Below are 15,150 nucleotides of genomic sequence, written 5' to 3'. Positions count from 1 at the left end.
TATCTATGCCTTGCTGGATGTTGTCTGAGAGCGAGAGAGAGAGCCTGGCCATCATGTCATCTCCCTAGATAGGTATTTGTATCCCTATGGTAGGCCCACCTAGTAACACTCACTCACTCTCTCTCTCTCCCCTGAGGCTCTGGGAGCTTCAATTCACCTAAAATAGGCCTTGCGGGAGACATTGCGAAAGGCGATAAAACCTTACCGCCCGGTCACGGCAGCTATCGCACAGCTTAACGCAATTCAAAAAGGTGTAGTTAAAATCGGCGTTAAGTCTGTGCGATAGCTCTTCGCAGATAGGCAAACCCAGCCCATTCCCCGCCCCTAACTCCTCCTATTTTCCAAAGTTGCATCGCACTATACGAGATGGTGCTATCGCATGTGTTAAACACGTTTTCGCATGCGGTAAGGGCCTATCGCATGCGTTAACAGGACTTTTTGCATGCGATAAGCCCTTAACACATGCAAAAATAAATGACCCCCTAAGTTGGCAGGGGATGTAACAAATGGAAAAGAAAGCCCCGGTAGTTGCCAATGAAGGATCATTGTGCCAGATCTCAGTCTTGGTTCCGATTGAGCTGGAAGCCCAAAGGAGCAGAAGGAAAGTGAGCCCAAAAAAATAACATTCTTCCCCCCCCCCCCCCCAAAACAAAGATCCTCAACAAGTAAAGGGCATCAAATTTAGACAAAATGAACACAAAGACCCTCCCTCAGCACAAAAACTTAAAAAGCGTGACTGAGTGCGTGTTTACTTTGTGTCTGTACTCCAAGGATCTTGACTGAGGAGGCAGCACAGATTGATGCTTGGTGCAGGGCAGCTTTACTTCATGCCTCAGGCTCAAGCAGGGAATGAAGGAGAAAGTCTACCTTAATGTACATTAAGGCCCAGTTTACTCCTTGTTTCCCCCCCATGGACAACAATGTGGAATCTCACAGCATAAATGGAGCGTGATAGTAACATAACATAGTAATGTGGCAGAAAAAGACCAAAATGGTCCATCTAGTCTGCCCTGCAAGCTTCCCAAGGTAGTAACTGCCACTCCGAGCAGGTTACCCCCATGTTGCTCTTAAGGATAGAAACTGCTGTTCCGTGCAGTGAAGAGGGATTGCCCTCTTCTGCTAGTAACAGCGATGTACGGAGGAGGACTCTTGTAGGAATGGGGGCTTTGTGATATCGAAGATTTCCTTGCTGCTAGGGGCACCCAATGGAGGCTTCCAGGAGCAGCTTTTCTCTTTATAGTATAAACCAGCTCACAATTTTCTTGGATCTAAATGTATTCTTTGGTCAGATGCAGGGAGGGGATTGAGGGTTGGATGATAAGCTGTCTTGAATTCTGAGCATATATTTACCTTTTTAAGTAAGGTTCCAATTACACTAGAGTAGAAAAGTCAATAGGATTTCGGGCTGCATCAAAAAAATCTCAAGTGGATGAAGGGAATGTACTAGCCTTGAATACAGCAGCAGGTCTTGCTTTGAAGCCAATCTCCAGTTCTGACCGATAAAGCAAAATTGGAAAAGGTTCAAAGAAGAACAAAGAGGATGATCAGAGCATGGGAAGGAGTTATGAGAGAAGACTGTGTGAAATGGGGTTCCTTTTCCCTGGAGGGATGTGGGTGACAGGATACAGATGTCACAAGTTAAGGGCTCATCCTGGATTTATAAACCCCTTAAAATGGAAAGTGAATAGATCAACACTAATTTGTTCTGCTTTGTACAAGGAGAGAGGAACAGAAAGTACTCTCACTCCCTTGTGTAAGATGTTTCATAAGGCTACAAGAAAATGCTGCATGTCTGAAAACGGCTGTCGAGCTCTGGGGCAGCTTGTCAGGCAGTACTTCAAACTACGTCACTATGCGAGTTCAAGGCCGGTGGAGACAAATATTTAGGTTAGAACAAACTCAGCTTTGGCTACACTTTCTAGTGTAATAGGAAGATGAACTTTCTGAGCACTGAGGCTTTACACAGTCATTCTCAGTTTCTATCCTCTAGAGCAGTGGTTCTCAACCTTTTTTCTGTCGGGACACACCTGACAGATGGCTCTCACATGCTCGACACACTGAACATGTGACCATCACCAGGCTAAATGTAAACAAACACTCTGCATTCCACAGGAACCCCCTCGACCCCCACCCCAATGGGTGCAGAGCAAAACTAGGACATTCCCCATTCAATTTACCTTACAAAAAAAGATATTTCTGGTGACATCTCAATAACAGCAACATAAACACTCTCTCCTACCAGATGCAATAGACCTCCTTATGAAAAAACAGTAATTTACCACCAATGCATGTTCTATTGAAAAAAGACAACAAATAAATATTGATACAAATGCCTACATGCTAGTAAAATACTTCACCTCGGAAACACACAAAGAATCAACCTTCACCAAGTACAGAAAGACCACAAATTACAAATATAGAAACAGAAACTGGAATGGAACCCCAAAAAAGACACTCTGCATTCTGTGCAAAACAAAAATATAGCACCTATCAGACTTCCAGGATCTGAAATAATGTACACAAACTAATGTGCACAAAGTTACACCTGCATTATGGAACTCAAACAGTAACAACCCTACCTATGAAAAGGCAGCACTGCAAAAATTACGCCAGGCCCTAAAGCAAATGTTGCTTACCTGTAACAGGTGTTCTCACAAGACAGCAGGATGTTAGTCCTCACATATGGGTGACATCACAGGATGGAGCCCAATCACAGAAAACTTCTGTCAAAGTTTCCAGAACTTTGACTGGCCCCTACTGGGCATGCCCAGCATGGCACTAACCCTGCAGCTAGCAGGGATCCCCCTTCAATCTTATTTGAAAGCTACAGGCAGTGCCGAAAAATAAAATAACAAAACGTTACGAACCCAACACCACAGGGCGGCGGGCAGGTTTCGTGAGGACTAACATCCTGTAACAGGTGTTCTCACAGCTGTCCTGTGAGAACACCTGTTACAGGTAAGCAACATTTGCTTTCTCACAGGACAAGCAAGATGGTAGTCCTCATATATGGGTGAGTACCGAGCTGAGGATGTCCGAACATACACCAAATGTACCCAAAAGGCGTGCAACAGGCACAACAACTGGGGTGGAATTTGGTACAGGGCAACCTGAACCCCATCGGGCAGGCGGAAGGGTGTTGGTACATCACGTTGTAAATAGGTTACGAAGGACAGATTTGCTGAAGATGGAATCTTGTCTGCCGGCTTTGTCCAAGCAGTAGTGGGCTGCAAAAGTGTGGAGAGAACTCCAGGTAGCAGCCCTGCAAATGTCAGGAAGCAGCACCGATCGTAGGTGTGCTACTGAAGTCGCCATGGCCCTCACAGAGTGTGCTTTAACACGGTCTTGGAATGGAATGCCCGCTTGCCGATAGCAAAAGGATATGCAGTCCGCCAACCAGAAGGAAAGAGTCTGCTTACCCACAGGCTGCCCTAACTGTGGGTAAGCACAGTTAGGGCAGCTGTGGGCAGCTGTACGGTCTAGGTAAAACGCTAGAGCCCGTTTACAGTCAAGGGTATGCAGAGCCTGTCCTCCTGGGTTGGCATGGGGCCTGGGAAAAAAGGTAGGTAGTATGAGGGACTGATTGAGATGAAAATCCGAAACTACCTTAGGTAAGAATTTCGGGTGAGTGCGGAGTACCGCCCGGTCCTGCAGAAGTTTAGTGTAAGGCGGATAGGTAACTAGAGCCTGCAATTCACTAACTCTGCGAGCTGAAGTGATTGCCAAAAGGAAAATCACTTTCCATGTGAGATATCGAAGTTCACAAGAGTGAAGAGGTTCGAATGGTGGTTTTGTGAGCCGACCCAGAACCAGATTAAGGTCCCAAAAAGGGGCCGGAGGACGTAGGGGAGGCTTGATATGGAGCAAGCCTTTCAAAAAGCGTGTTACAAAGGATTGTACTGATATAGAGACATCCCCGACACCTTTATGGAAGGCGGCTACCGCACTGACATGCATTCTGATGGAAGACGTTTTTAGACCGGACTCTGATAAGTGCCAGAGAGAGTCTAAAAACTTGGTAACTGGACAGGTAAAGGGGTCAAGGGACTGAGAAGAGCACCATGAATGAAACCTGTTCCATTTGTAAGAGTAAGCTTTTCTCGTGGAAGGCTTCCGTGAAGCAATCAAAACACGGGAAACTGGTTCAGAAAGGTTAAGTGGTTGAAGGATTAACCTTTCAACATCCATGCCGTCAGGGATAAGGTGTGAAGATTGGGATGGCGTAGGCTCCCGTCGTTCTGAGTGATCAGAAGCAGGTCCTTTCCCAAGGGAATGTACCTGCTGATGGAGAGATCCTGAAGTATTGGAAACCACACTTGGCGTGGCCAGTGAGATGCTATCAGGATCATAGAAACATAGAAATGACGGCAGAAGAAGACCAAACGGCCCATCCAGTCTGCCCAGCAAGCCACGCAGTTCATCCATTTATTTCTTTCTTTATTTATTTTTTCCCACCCTTTTTCTCCCTCCACCCTTTTTCTCCCTCCCACCCATCACTATTGGCTTCCAGCACCCTCCGGCCCCATGCTCCCTTGTCCTGACTGTTCTCACGTAACTTCATGAGAGTCTTCGAGAGAAGAGGAAGTGGGGGGAATGTGTAGAGCAGACCAGTTGCCCATGAGAGGGAGAATGCGTCTCTGGGTTGAGAGAGTTTGCTGCGAATGAGAGAGCAGTAGTTCTCCACTTTGCCGTTTTGTGGGGACGCAAAGAGGTCTATCCAAGGATATCCCCATTGTTGAAAGATGGAGTTCGCTACAGAGGGGTTGAGAGACCACTCGTGCGGTTGAAAGACGCGACTCAGCTTGTCTGCCAGCACATTGTCCACTCCCAGCAACCAGGTGGCCCTGAGGTACATCGAATGGGAGAGAGCTTCTTCCCAAATCTGCGCAGCTTCCTGACTCAGAAGGAAGGAGCCTGTGCCTCCCTGCTTGTTGATGTACCACATTGCCACCTGGTTGTCCGTCTGAATCAGGATGACTTGATTTGAGAGGCGATCCTGGAAAGCCCTGAGAGCATATCTGATTGCTCGAAGCTCCAGGAAATTTATTTGGTGTCTGGTTTCCTCTGGAGTCCAAGATCTTTGTGTTTGCAGATCGGCCACATGGGCTCCCCAACCGAGGTTGGAAGCATCGGTGGTGAGAGTGATTTGAGGATTTGGAACCTGGAAGGGCAATCCCTGGAGGAGATTGGTCTGATTTTTCCACCAGGCGAGAAACAGACAGAGTGAGTCGGTGACGTGGACAACGGTCGACAGAGGCTGAATAGCTTGAGTCCATTGAGACCTCAGAGTCCAGTGCATGAGTCTCATGGCCAAGCGGGCCATTGGTGTGACATGGACTGAGGACGCCATGTGCTGAGACTGCAGCTGGTGAGCAAGAGACACGAGAGTTAGTGCTCGTTGTCGAGGTAGGAAAGCCTTTGCCTGCAAGGTGTCCAAGTCTGCCCCAATGAACGACAAGGTTTGAGATGGGATTAAGTAGGATTTGTCGTAATTGACGAGAAATCCTAACGAAATTAGCATGTGTAAGATTAGATTGAGGGACGACAGAGCAGTTTGCTGAGTGGGCACTGTGCTCCTTCTGCAGAAGCAGCATGCACGCATGGCTTTTTCTTCTTCCCGTGTGCCCAGTAGACATCACTTCCTCTTCCGCCACAGGGGCGGGAAGAAGAAACGGTCACATTCCTGTTGCCGGCTTCCACAAAACACTGCTGCCATTCCCCTCAGGGCTTGAAGGTGCTGATAGCCCGGGCAGGAATGGCAGCAGTGTTCGTCTTACTGAGGTGAAAGGGATGGAAAGAGCAGCGGGTGCGCAACACACCTGCCGGTGCTTCGCGACACACCGGTTGAGAACCACTGCTCTAAGGTGCACAGTCATGAACCCTGAATGTGCAATAGGTTCCCCTTACTCAATTCATATGTGGAATAAAATGAGACCGCCATGGAACTCAAAACCTTACTTGCACCAAGAGAATCCCAGGTAATTTGTTGGTTCTGCCTACAGTTATTTATTTCTTAATTCACATTAATACAGCAACCAGGAAGACACACTGAACTAAGGGTAAGAGGCTTATAAAAAGAAAAATGTTACTAGGCGAATAAGTGGAAGCAACCCTGCAAAAAAAAGAGGAGGTGTGAGGCAGCTGCCAGTACTCACCGAATAGCTTCCTTTTTTGTTTTGGAGCTGAGGTACCGCTGGACCTGGGCTTGATTCACCCCATAAAGAGACAGCATCATGAAGATGCCCCCAATGGCAAGAGCCCAGAAGGAATGACGCTCAAATGGATCTGGGTTCCAGCTGCAAGAAAAAAAAATGAAACAAGGAAGTTCCATCAGTTAAAGAGTTTGCTTCCTGGGATTCATGCATTCATGATTCATGCATATGCATAGATCTGAAAAAAATCCCACAAGGTCTTAAGTGCTTTCCCCTCCTCCAACACACAAATCCATCAAGCAAAATAGTTATTAGGGGCACACACAGCAATTCATAAGCCTTCTTTTCCTTTTGAAAGTAGGTTAAAAAAGCAATAGAATTTTCTATCCAGGGTTTCTCCTTTATATGTCCCTCCAAATAACTTTGGCAAAAGGTGAGAGGAAATGGCTTAGCTAGTCTGCATTAGAAAGCACTGCCAAAGGCAACCAACAGTACAGGACCTGCTCTAATCTAGGCCCCGCATAACATAGGTAGCCCTTCTATTAAAAACGTGATTGCAGGGCTTAATGATTAACATTATGTAATACTGTGCTATTAAAAAACCTATCTTAAAGGACAAAATATCTGCTTCGACTAGCAGCCTCCACTATAATTCTGTGTGAAAGAAATAAATACAAGTCTGATAAGATAGGGAGTAGCAGACAGACGATTAAAGAGAAGTCACATGGTGAATAACCCTCACAGAAAAGCAGAGTAGCTTACCTGTAAGAGGTGTTCCCCAGGACAGCAGGATGTCAAGTCTCTCACACATGAGTTGACATCATCGGATGGAGCAGGCAAGGAAAATTTATGTCAATATTTCTAGAACTTTGAGCCTCTCTAATCATGCTTGGCATGCATTTTACCATGCATCCTTGCTAGTCCCCTCAGTCTTATAACATAGAATTGAGGATTAAAATAATAAAATTAAATAAGAATAAAACCCACAAGTGGAAATCCAACTCCGCGGGATGGCGGGCAGGTTACATGAGGACTGCCATCCTGCTGTCCTCTGAGAACACTTGTTACAGATAAGCAACTCTGCATTCTAAGAACAAGCAGGATAGCAGTCCTCACACATGGGTGAATCTCTAGCTACAGGTTGCCCCCTCTCTCCCTCCCCCCCACCAAAAAGGGGACCAACAAGACACCAAAACAAGTGCCAACAGGCACAACAATAAGTTTTGTTAGTAACAAGGAGGGGACAGCCTGAACAGAAAGAATAGGCTGTAGGTGGGAACAGAATTGGGTTCTACACTTCAAACAAGTTCCGAGGGCCAAATTGACCAAGCTACTGTTGCAGCGGCCATTCCTACCCACACAGTAATGCGATATGAATGAATGGATTGAACTCCATGTCGCAGCTCTGCAGATCTCCTCCATAGGAACTACTCCTAAAGTGGGTCATCGTCGCTGCCATGGCTTGAACAGAGGGAGCATTTATGTGCCCCCCCCCCAAGATGCAATCCCACCTGGGTATAACAGAAGGAGATGAAATCTGCTAGCCATTTGGAAAGCCTCTGCTTGGCAACGGCGATACCCAACTTGTTCTGGTCAGGCTAAGGCTCGCTTGCAGTCCAAACTGCACAGAGCTCATTCGCCTTAGTGCGAATGGGGGCCTGGAAAAAAAAAAAAAGGTTGGCAGGACAATGGATTGGTTAAGATGGAAGTCAGACACCACCTTAGGCAAGAACTTAAGGTGTGTGCGTAAGACCATCCTATCGTGGAAAAACAGTGTAAGGAGGATAAGTCACAAAGGCCTGGAGCTCACTAATCCTGCGAGCTGAAGTGACCGTCACCAAAAATATGACCTTGCAGGTCAGGTACTTCAGGTCACAGGAGCACAGAGGATGGAAGGGAGCTTTCATCAGCTGAGTCAAAAATCACATTCAGGTCCCAGGACACAGCTGGAAGCTTCAACCAAAGCAGACATTGCATAAACAATACAACTATAGGCTGTACAGAGATAGGTCTACCTTCTACACCATGGTGATAAGCACCAATTGCACTCAGGTGAACCCTAACAGAGCTGGTCTTGAGTCCAGTCGCTGAAAGGTGTAGAAGAGTCAAGCAGTTTTTGTGTAGAGCAGGAGAAGGGATCTAGGGTTTTTTGCTCACAACACGGAAAACCTCAACTTCAGTGCATAGGATTTTCTAGTGGAATAATTTCTAGAAGATACTAGGACTTGAGACACAGCTTCAGAGAGGTCAAGCGGTTATAGGATCATCCTCTCAACATCCAGGCTATGAGCGACAGGACCTGGAGGTTGGGATGTCGCAACCTGCCTATATGTTGGGTGATGAGATCTGGGGAAGTCCCCAGCCTGATCGGTTTCCTGATGGACAATTCCCGGAGGAGTGGAAACCACACCTCTTTCAGCCAATGAGGGGCGATGAGGATCATAGTCCCTTTGTCCTCTCGAAACTTCAACAGTCTCATCACCATGGATTTGGAGAATACGCATACGGGAGGCCTTCGCCCCAGTGGCGAGTGAAGGCATCTGAGGCTGGTCTGTTGTGTGAACCTTCCTGTTCCAAGAAGCAGTGAACAGATCCACATCCGGGCTTTCCCCACAGGCAGAAGATACGATTTGCCCTCCCTTGGTCCAGAAACCATTCATGGGGTCAGAAAGAACGAATCAGTCTGTCCACTAATGCATTCTCCATTCCAGCCAGATACATGGCCCTGTGCACCATCCCTCAGGAGAGGACCCATGACAAAATCTGAATTGCTTTCTGACACAGGAGCTACAAGCCCATACCTCCCTGCTTATTGACATACCACATTACAACCTGGTTGTCAGTTTGTATCAACACAATTTTGTTGGACAGCCCATTTCTAAAAGCCCACAGGGCGTACCTGTCACCTGGAGCTCCAGGAAGTTGATCTGACATAGCTGTTTCTGGGCGGACCGGAGACCTTGGATGCTGAACCCATTTACATGAGTTCACCAGCCCAGGGTGGACACATCAGTTGTCAGTACAATTTAGACTTGAGGACTTTGAAAGGAGACCCCCCATTCCAGATTGCAATCTTCCCACTACCAGGATAAGGAATCCCAGAGGGACAGAGTTACTCAGGATGCAGTCCCGAAGTCCCTGAGTAGCCTGATGCCACTGGGACCATAATGTCCCTTGGGCACTCTGCATATGCAAGCGTGTCCAGGGAGTAACACAGTCTGTCACGGCCATGAGGCCAAACAACTTCAGCTGTAACCTGCTGGCTTGCTTGAAACTCTGCCGTGATGAACATCGAAGAAATGGCCCTCTGGTGCAGCAGGAAGGCCTTGACCTGAGCCATGTCTAGCAGGGCTCCTATGAAGTCCAACTGCGGTAACTGACTGAGATGGGATTTGGAGTAATTGATGAACCCTAGTGATTCCAGCACCCACATGGTTGTGCACATGGACTCTTCGACCCCAGCTTGAGAAGTGCTCTTGAACAGCCAATCATCCAGATAAGGAAGACCATGGATTCCCAGTCTGCAAATATGCGCTGCCATCATGGTCAGTCATTTTATGAAAACCCGTGGGGCCAACGCTAGCCCAAATGGCAAAATGCGGTAATGGAACCTGACGTACCACAAATCTGATAGACATCAATATCTTCCACTGTCAACAGAAGCGAGTGTACGCATCCTTCAGACACAGAGCATAGCCAGTTCCCTTTTTGCAACAAGGGGATCAAGATGCCCAGGGAAACCATTTTGAACTTTTCTCTTCTGAGACATTTGTTCAAAGCCCTTAGGTCTAGGATGGGATGGAGTCCTCCTGTTTTCTTTTGAATCAGGAAGTACCAGGAGTAAAATCCCCATCCTCTTTGCGCTGTGGAATGGGCTCGACCACCTTGGCCATTAAGAGGGAGGAGAGTTCCACTAAGAGTACTTTCTGATGTGCTACTGGTCCTCAATGTAGACTCGGGGGGGGCAATTTATTGGGTACACCAAGGTGTTCAATTTTTATCCTTCACAGATGATTGACAAGACACACTGGTCAGAAGTTACACTTCCAGGTCATGTAGAACTGCAGCCATCCATCGTCTCAGGAATGGCAGACTTGACTATGTTCCCAACGATCCAGTAAAAACTCTGTCCCAGGTATTGACTGGGATGCCAGCTGGGGCTTCAGGATCCTCTGATTCCTAGGGCAGCTGCGAGGGCCCAACTGTTGCCTTTGGAGATCAAGGAGGTGGAGTATAATATTTCCTCACGTGGAAGAAAGACTTCCTCTGGCCAGTCCTCTAGGATCTCCTGGCTGAGGAGGATGGGTCCTGGATGTCGGTGGAGAGCTGTTGGAATGTTGCATGCTGCTCCCGCATCTGAGCCACTGTGACCTTTACCTTATATACGAAGAGATTCTCCCCAGTACACGGCACATCAGCGAATCACTCCTGCACTTTGACTGAGATCAGATGCCTGCAGCCAGGAGAATCTACAAGCACGAATCCCAGCAGCAGAGATCCTCAATGTAGTCTCGAAAATAGTATAGGTCGACCTGACCCAGTTTTTTCCTACACTCCAGGCCCTTATGCACCAGCGACAGAAGAGTGTTCTGCTGCTGCTGAGGCAGCTGCTCGACCATGTCATGCACCTGCTTCAGAATGTCCCACATATACTGGCTCATGTAGAGCTGGTAGGCTGCTATGTGGGCAATAAGCATAGCGCCCTGAAAAAATCTTCCTCCCAAGAGCATCCATGGCCCTCTGATCCTTCCCCAGGGCACTGGGGAAGGATCAGGGTCTGAGAGAGCTTGGCATTTTTGAAAGCAGAATAGACCACCAGACTGGTGCAACAGCTGACACTTGTGAATTTGAGAGCCTTCTGGATGAGATAAATTGTGTCCGCCTTCCTATTAACGAGAGGAACTGAGAGGGAGTGTTCCCACATCCTCATCAGTAACTCCACAAAGCTCTTATGGACTCCTTGGGAAGCTCCACATACTGGAGGATATCCAGCATCTTGTATAAGGTATCCTCCTCAGTCTAACAGAAAATGGGATGGCTTCTGCCATCACCCACATAAAACATGTGAAGGAGAAGTCTTCTGGAGAAGACTTCTATTTGTTGTTGGGAGAAGATGGTTTTGAGGGGAGACCATCTGACATGGATTAGGAGAAGACATCTCCCAGGGGTCATTTGGGAACTTATCCTTACTGCCCAAAGGAGGACACAGAGCCCTAGGTGCTTGGCCTCTGGCTGTGGGGGCTTGGGGCTGTGGGGGCTTGGGCCCCAGTGTCATCCCAGTCCCTGGCTGAGCTTCCTCCTCTGAGAAACTGTGGACAAACAAGGGATCGGTTCATGATACCATTTTATGCAGCCCTGGGAAAAAAGAGACAGGTTGCATTTGTAACACTCCAATGAGCGCGTACAGGGATTCTAACAGTGGCTCAAGGATGGACGGTGCCAGTCCTAGTGCTGTCAGTGCCCAGACACACAATCTTCACGCCACCTTTTCCACAGCCCCTCCTCGAAGACTGCCAATGCCAAGACCGACTGGGACCCAGGAGGCATAACCATATCTTCTTCAAAACAGAGAGAAGTATCAATGGCGGGCAATGGAACCAATGGAAACCATCGCAAACCCCAGGTATCAATGAAGGGACAACTTCGGGGGCATCACAAGCTGGTGCATCCCCATGCCCAGCAATGTGCATCAACGGGGACCAATGGAGATGCTTCTTCAGCTTCCCTCGAAGCTAGGACCTGTCCTTCCCCAGTGCTGAGGCCAAAGACTAGGAACCCAACATTTTTAACCAGGGGAAGCCAGATGCTGGTCTTTCTCCAGTGTCCCTAGCAGCCACCAATACAGACAGAACTGACGATCCCGCTGATGTCGATGGCTCGATGTCGACTAGTGTGGCTCTGTGGCTCCTCAATGCTGATGCCTCCAATGAACCAGTCTTCTCTGGCCTGAAATGTTTCTCCATTTTTCGCTCTTTAGGGGTCATCTGGGTGCACTTGCTGCAATCGCAGACATCGTGCGATGACCCCAGGCAACACACTACTCATACATCATCTATTGGGGTCTGTGATCAAAATAGTCCTCGAGCACCAGGGGACAGCTTAAACCCAGATGCGGACATGTTGTCTTGAAATATCAGGACACAAAATCAAACTTGATGGCGGCAGGGGGAAATGAAAATAATCTTACCCAAAACGCCAAAAAACCTGGCTAAGACAATAAGGGGACCCCGTGTCAATCACTGAAAAAAACATGAAAAGACAACTTTTTAAGAAGTTATAAAAAAAAGAGAGAGAGACTCAATCTTGCAATGACACACAAGGCTCCATGAAAGAAAAAAAAAAAAAAAAGACTGAGTGAGGGAATCCCACGTGGATGCATGGTATAATGAATGCCAAGCATGCTCAGAGAGTCTCAGACAAAGTTCTAGAAACTTTGACATACGTTTTTTTGTGCTGGGCTCTATCCGATGATATTACCCATGTATGAGGACTGTCATCCTGCTTGCCCTCGGAGAAGAGCAGTACTGCAATATACATTCTCTGTAAACTGCTGCAATCCACACTGTACTTTTTCACTCACTTTATTCCAGAGATCTTTCCGTTTTCTGAGGCAATGCGCCAGACCTCCCCCATGCCACCCACTTTCACTGCACCGACAATGATGACAGCCAATTGTCCTGCAAACATGATAAAGGTCTGGAAGACATCCGTCCATATCACAGCTTTCAGCCCCCCCTAAAAGGATGAGAGAGATCACAATTCAGAAGCCACACTCAGACCTCATCCCCAAATCCACATCCTGAGTCTTCTGCTGTCAAAAAAACACCTGGATCTGGTGACGTGTAAAAGAAATTAGCATTAAGAAATGCACATTTTTTAACTCAAGGAATTTGTAGTGGTTTTATGACCGCTCCGCCCCCCCCCACCCCCACCCCCATGTGCTTCATCTGCTCTAAATATCATCAAATCACAGAGCATACTGATTATCTGTATTACCGGTATGATGATTATCTGCTGCAGCTATCCTGGCAATCACGCCCATGTCGTCAGGTATAACTAGCAGATAGGTAAAATGGTGCTCTACAGCAATATCATAAAGGCTAATATGTTGCATTATTTCAGAATAAGAAGAATTAAATTGAAGGTTTACACTAACCAAAAGTTGCTGCCAGTCTGCTTTTACACTTCTCTTAATAGAATTAGGGTGCATATGCTGCGCTGATCACTTACCAGGGTGGTATAGAGTGTGCAGACCAGACCCATGGTTAACACTGCCCCCCAGAGATCAAACCCAGTAACTGCAAGTAAAGCAAAACACAAAATCAGGCTAAACCTTTTCAAGGTAAGTCACTATTTATGACCTACAGCATGTTGTATTGCTATAGAAATATACTCAATGACTACTTCCCCATGGCAACACACTATCCAAACATACAGCATTCCTGCCACCCCCATCCCTTCCTTTCTCAGCACGCTACCAAAAACCCTCATCCACTCTCTTATCTCCCACTTAAGACTACTGCAACTTGCCCTTTGTGGGCCTTCCACATAACCATCTTTCTCCACTGCGATCTATTCAAAATTCAGGTGCAGGACTTAACTTCCTTCAGTGATTTAATGGGAAACAGCCAGCAAGGATTTATCCAAGGTAAGTCTTGCCTCAAATCTCCTATATTTTTTTGAAGGGGTGAATAAACATGTAGATAAAGGTGAACTGATAGATGTGGTGTATTTGGATTTTCAGAAGGTGTCTGACAAAGTTTCTCATGAGAGGCTTCTAAGAAAAACTAAAAAGCCATGGCATAGAAGATGTCCTTTTGTGGCTTGCAAACTCTTTAAAAGACAGGAAACAAAGATTAGGATTAAATGGTCTGTTTTCACAGTGGAAAAAGGTAAACAGGGGAGTGCCTCAGGGATCGGTGTTTTTTTAATATATTTATAAACGATCTGGAAAGGGGTACGATGAGTTAAGTGATCAAATTTACAGATAATACAAAATTATTCAGAATAGTTAAATTACAAGTGGATTGTGATAAATTGCAGGACCACCTTGTGAGACTGGAAGATTGAGTGTCCATATGGCAGATAAAATATAATGTGAACAAGTGCAAGATAATGCATATGGGGAAAAATAACCCATGCTGTACCTACACAATGTTAGTAATTACTAAAATGGAACCTACCAAGGAAAAAGATCTGGGCATCGTGGTCAATATTACATTGAAATAGTCAGCTCAGTGTGCTGTGGCAGTCAAAAGAGCAAACAGAATGTTAGGAATTATTAGTAAGGGAATGGCAAATAAAACGGAGGATATCATAATGCCTCTATTGCTCAGTGGTTAAACCACACCTTGAAAACTGTGAGCAATTCTGGTCACTGCATCTCAAAAAAGATATATAGTTGTACTGGAGAAGGTACAGAGAAGGGCGACCAAAATGATAAAGAAAATGGAATGGCTTACCCCTATGAGGAAAGGCTAAAAAGATTAAAGCTGTTCAGCTTAGAGAAGAAGCGGCTGAGAGGATACGATAGAGGTCTACAAAATCATGAAAGGACCTGAATGGGTAAATGTGAAATGGTTATTTACTCTTTTGGATACTATAAGGGCTAGGGGGCACTCCATGAAGTTAGCAAGTAGCACACTTAAAACAAACTGGAGAAAATTATTTTTCACTCAATGCACAATTAAGCTGTGGAATTCATTGCCAGAGGATGTAATTAAGGCAGCTAGTGTTGCTATTTAAAAAAGGTTTGAATAAGTTCCTAAAGGAGAAGTCAATAAACTGATTAATTAAAAGGGAATAGCCACTGCTTGTTGCCAGCATTACTAGCATGGGATCTATTTAATGTTTGGGTACTTGCCAGGTACTTGTGACTTGGACTGGCCACTGCTGGAGACCGGATATTGGGCTTGATGGATCCTTGGTCTAACCCAGTATGGCATACCTCTTGCTCTTATGTCGCTATGAACACTTAACCCCTCTTTTCAAGTCATTA

General features: G+C 46.4%; 1 protein-coding gene across 8 annotated transcripts in view; it reads right to left on the bottom strand.

Annotated features, from left to right (window-relative positions):
* The window catches only part of SLC5A6 (solute carrier family 5 member 6), a 377,063-nt gene that overhangs the window by 267,550 nt on the left and 94,363 nt on the right, over window positions 1-15,150 (bottom strand). For all 8 annotated transcript variants that reach the window (XM_029596258.1, XM_029596266.1, XM_029596264.1 and 5 more), the window contains exons 5-7: window positions 13,383-13,450; window positions 12,733-12,887; window positions 6,156-6,296 (exon numbers count right to left, since the gene is read on the bottom strand). In XM_029596258.1, coding sequence (XP_029452118.1) covers window positions 6,156-6,296; window positions 12,733-12,887; window positions 13,383-13,450 — 364 coding nt within the window. The remainder of the gene's footprint in view (window positions 1-6,155; window positions 6,297-12,732; window positions 12,888-13,382; window positions 13,451-15,150) is intronic.

This window comes from Rhinatrema bivittatum, chromosome 3 (assembly GCF_901001135.1).
Source record: "Rhinatrema bivittatum chromosome 3, aRhiBiv1.1, whole genome shotgun sequence".
In the NCBI taxonomy this organism is placed as follows: Eukaryota; Metazoa; Chordata; class Amphibia; order Gymnophiona; family Rhinatrematidae; genus Rhinatrema; species Rhinatrema bivittatum.
This window is presented reverse-complemented; position numbering and strand designations above follow the sequence as displayed.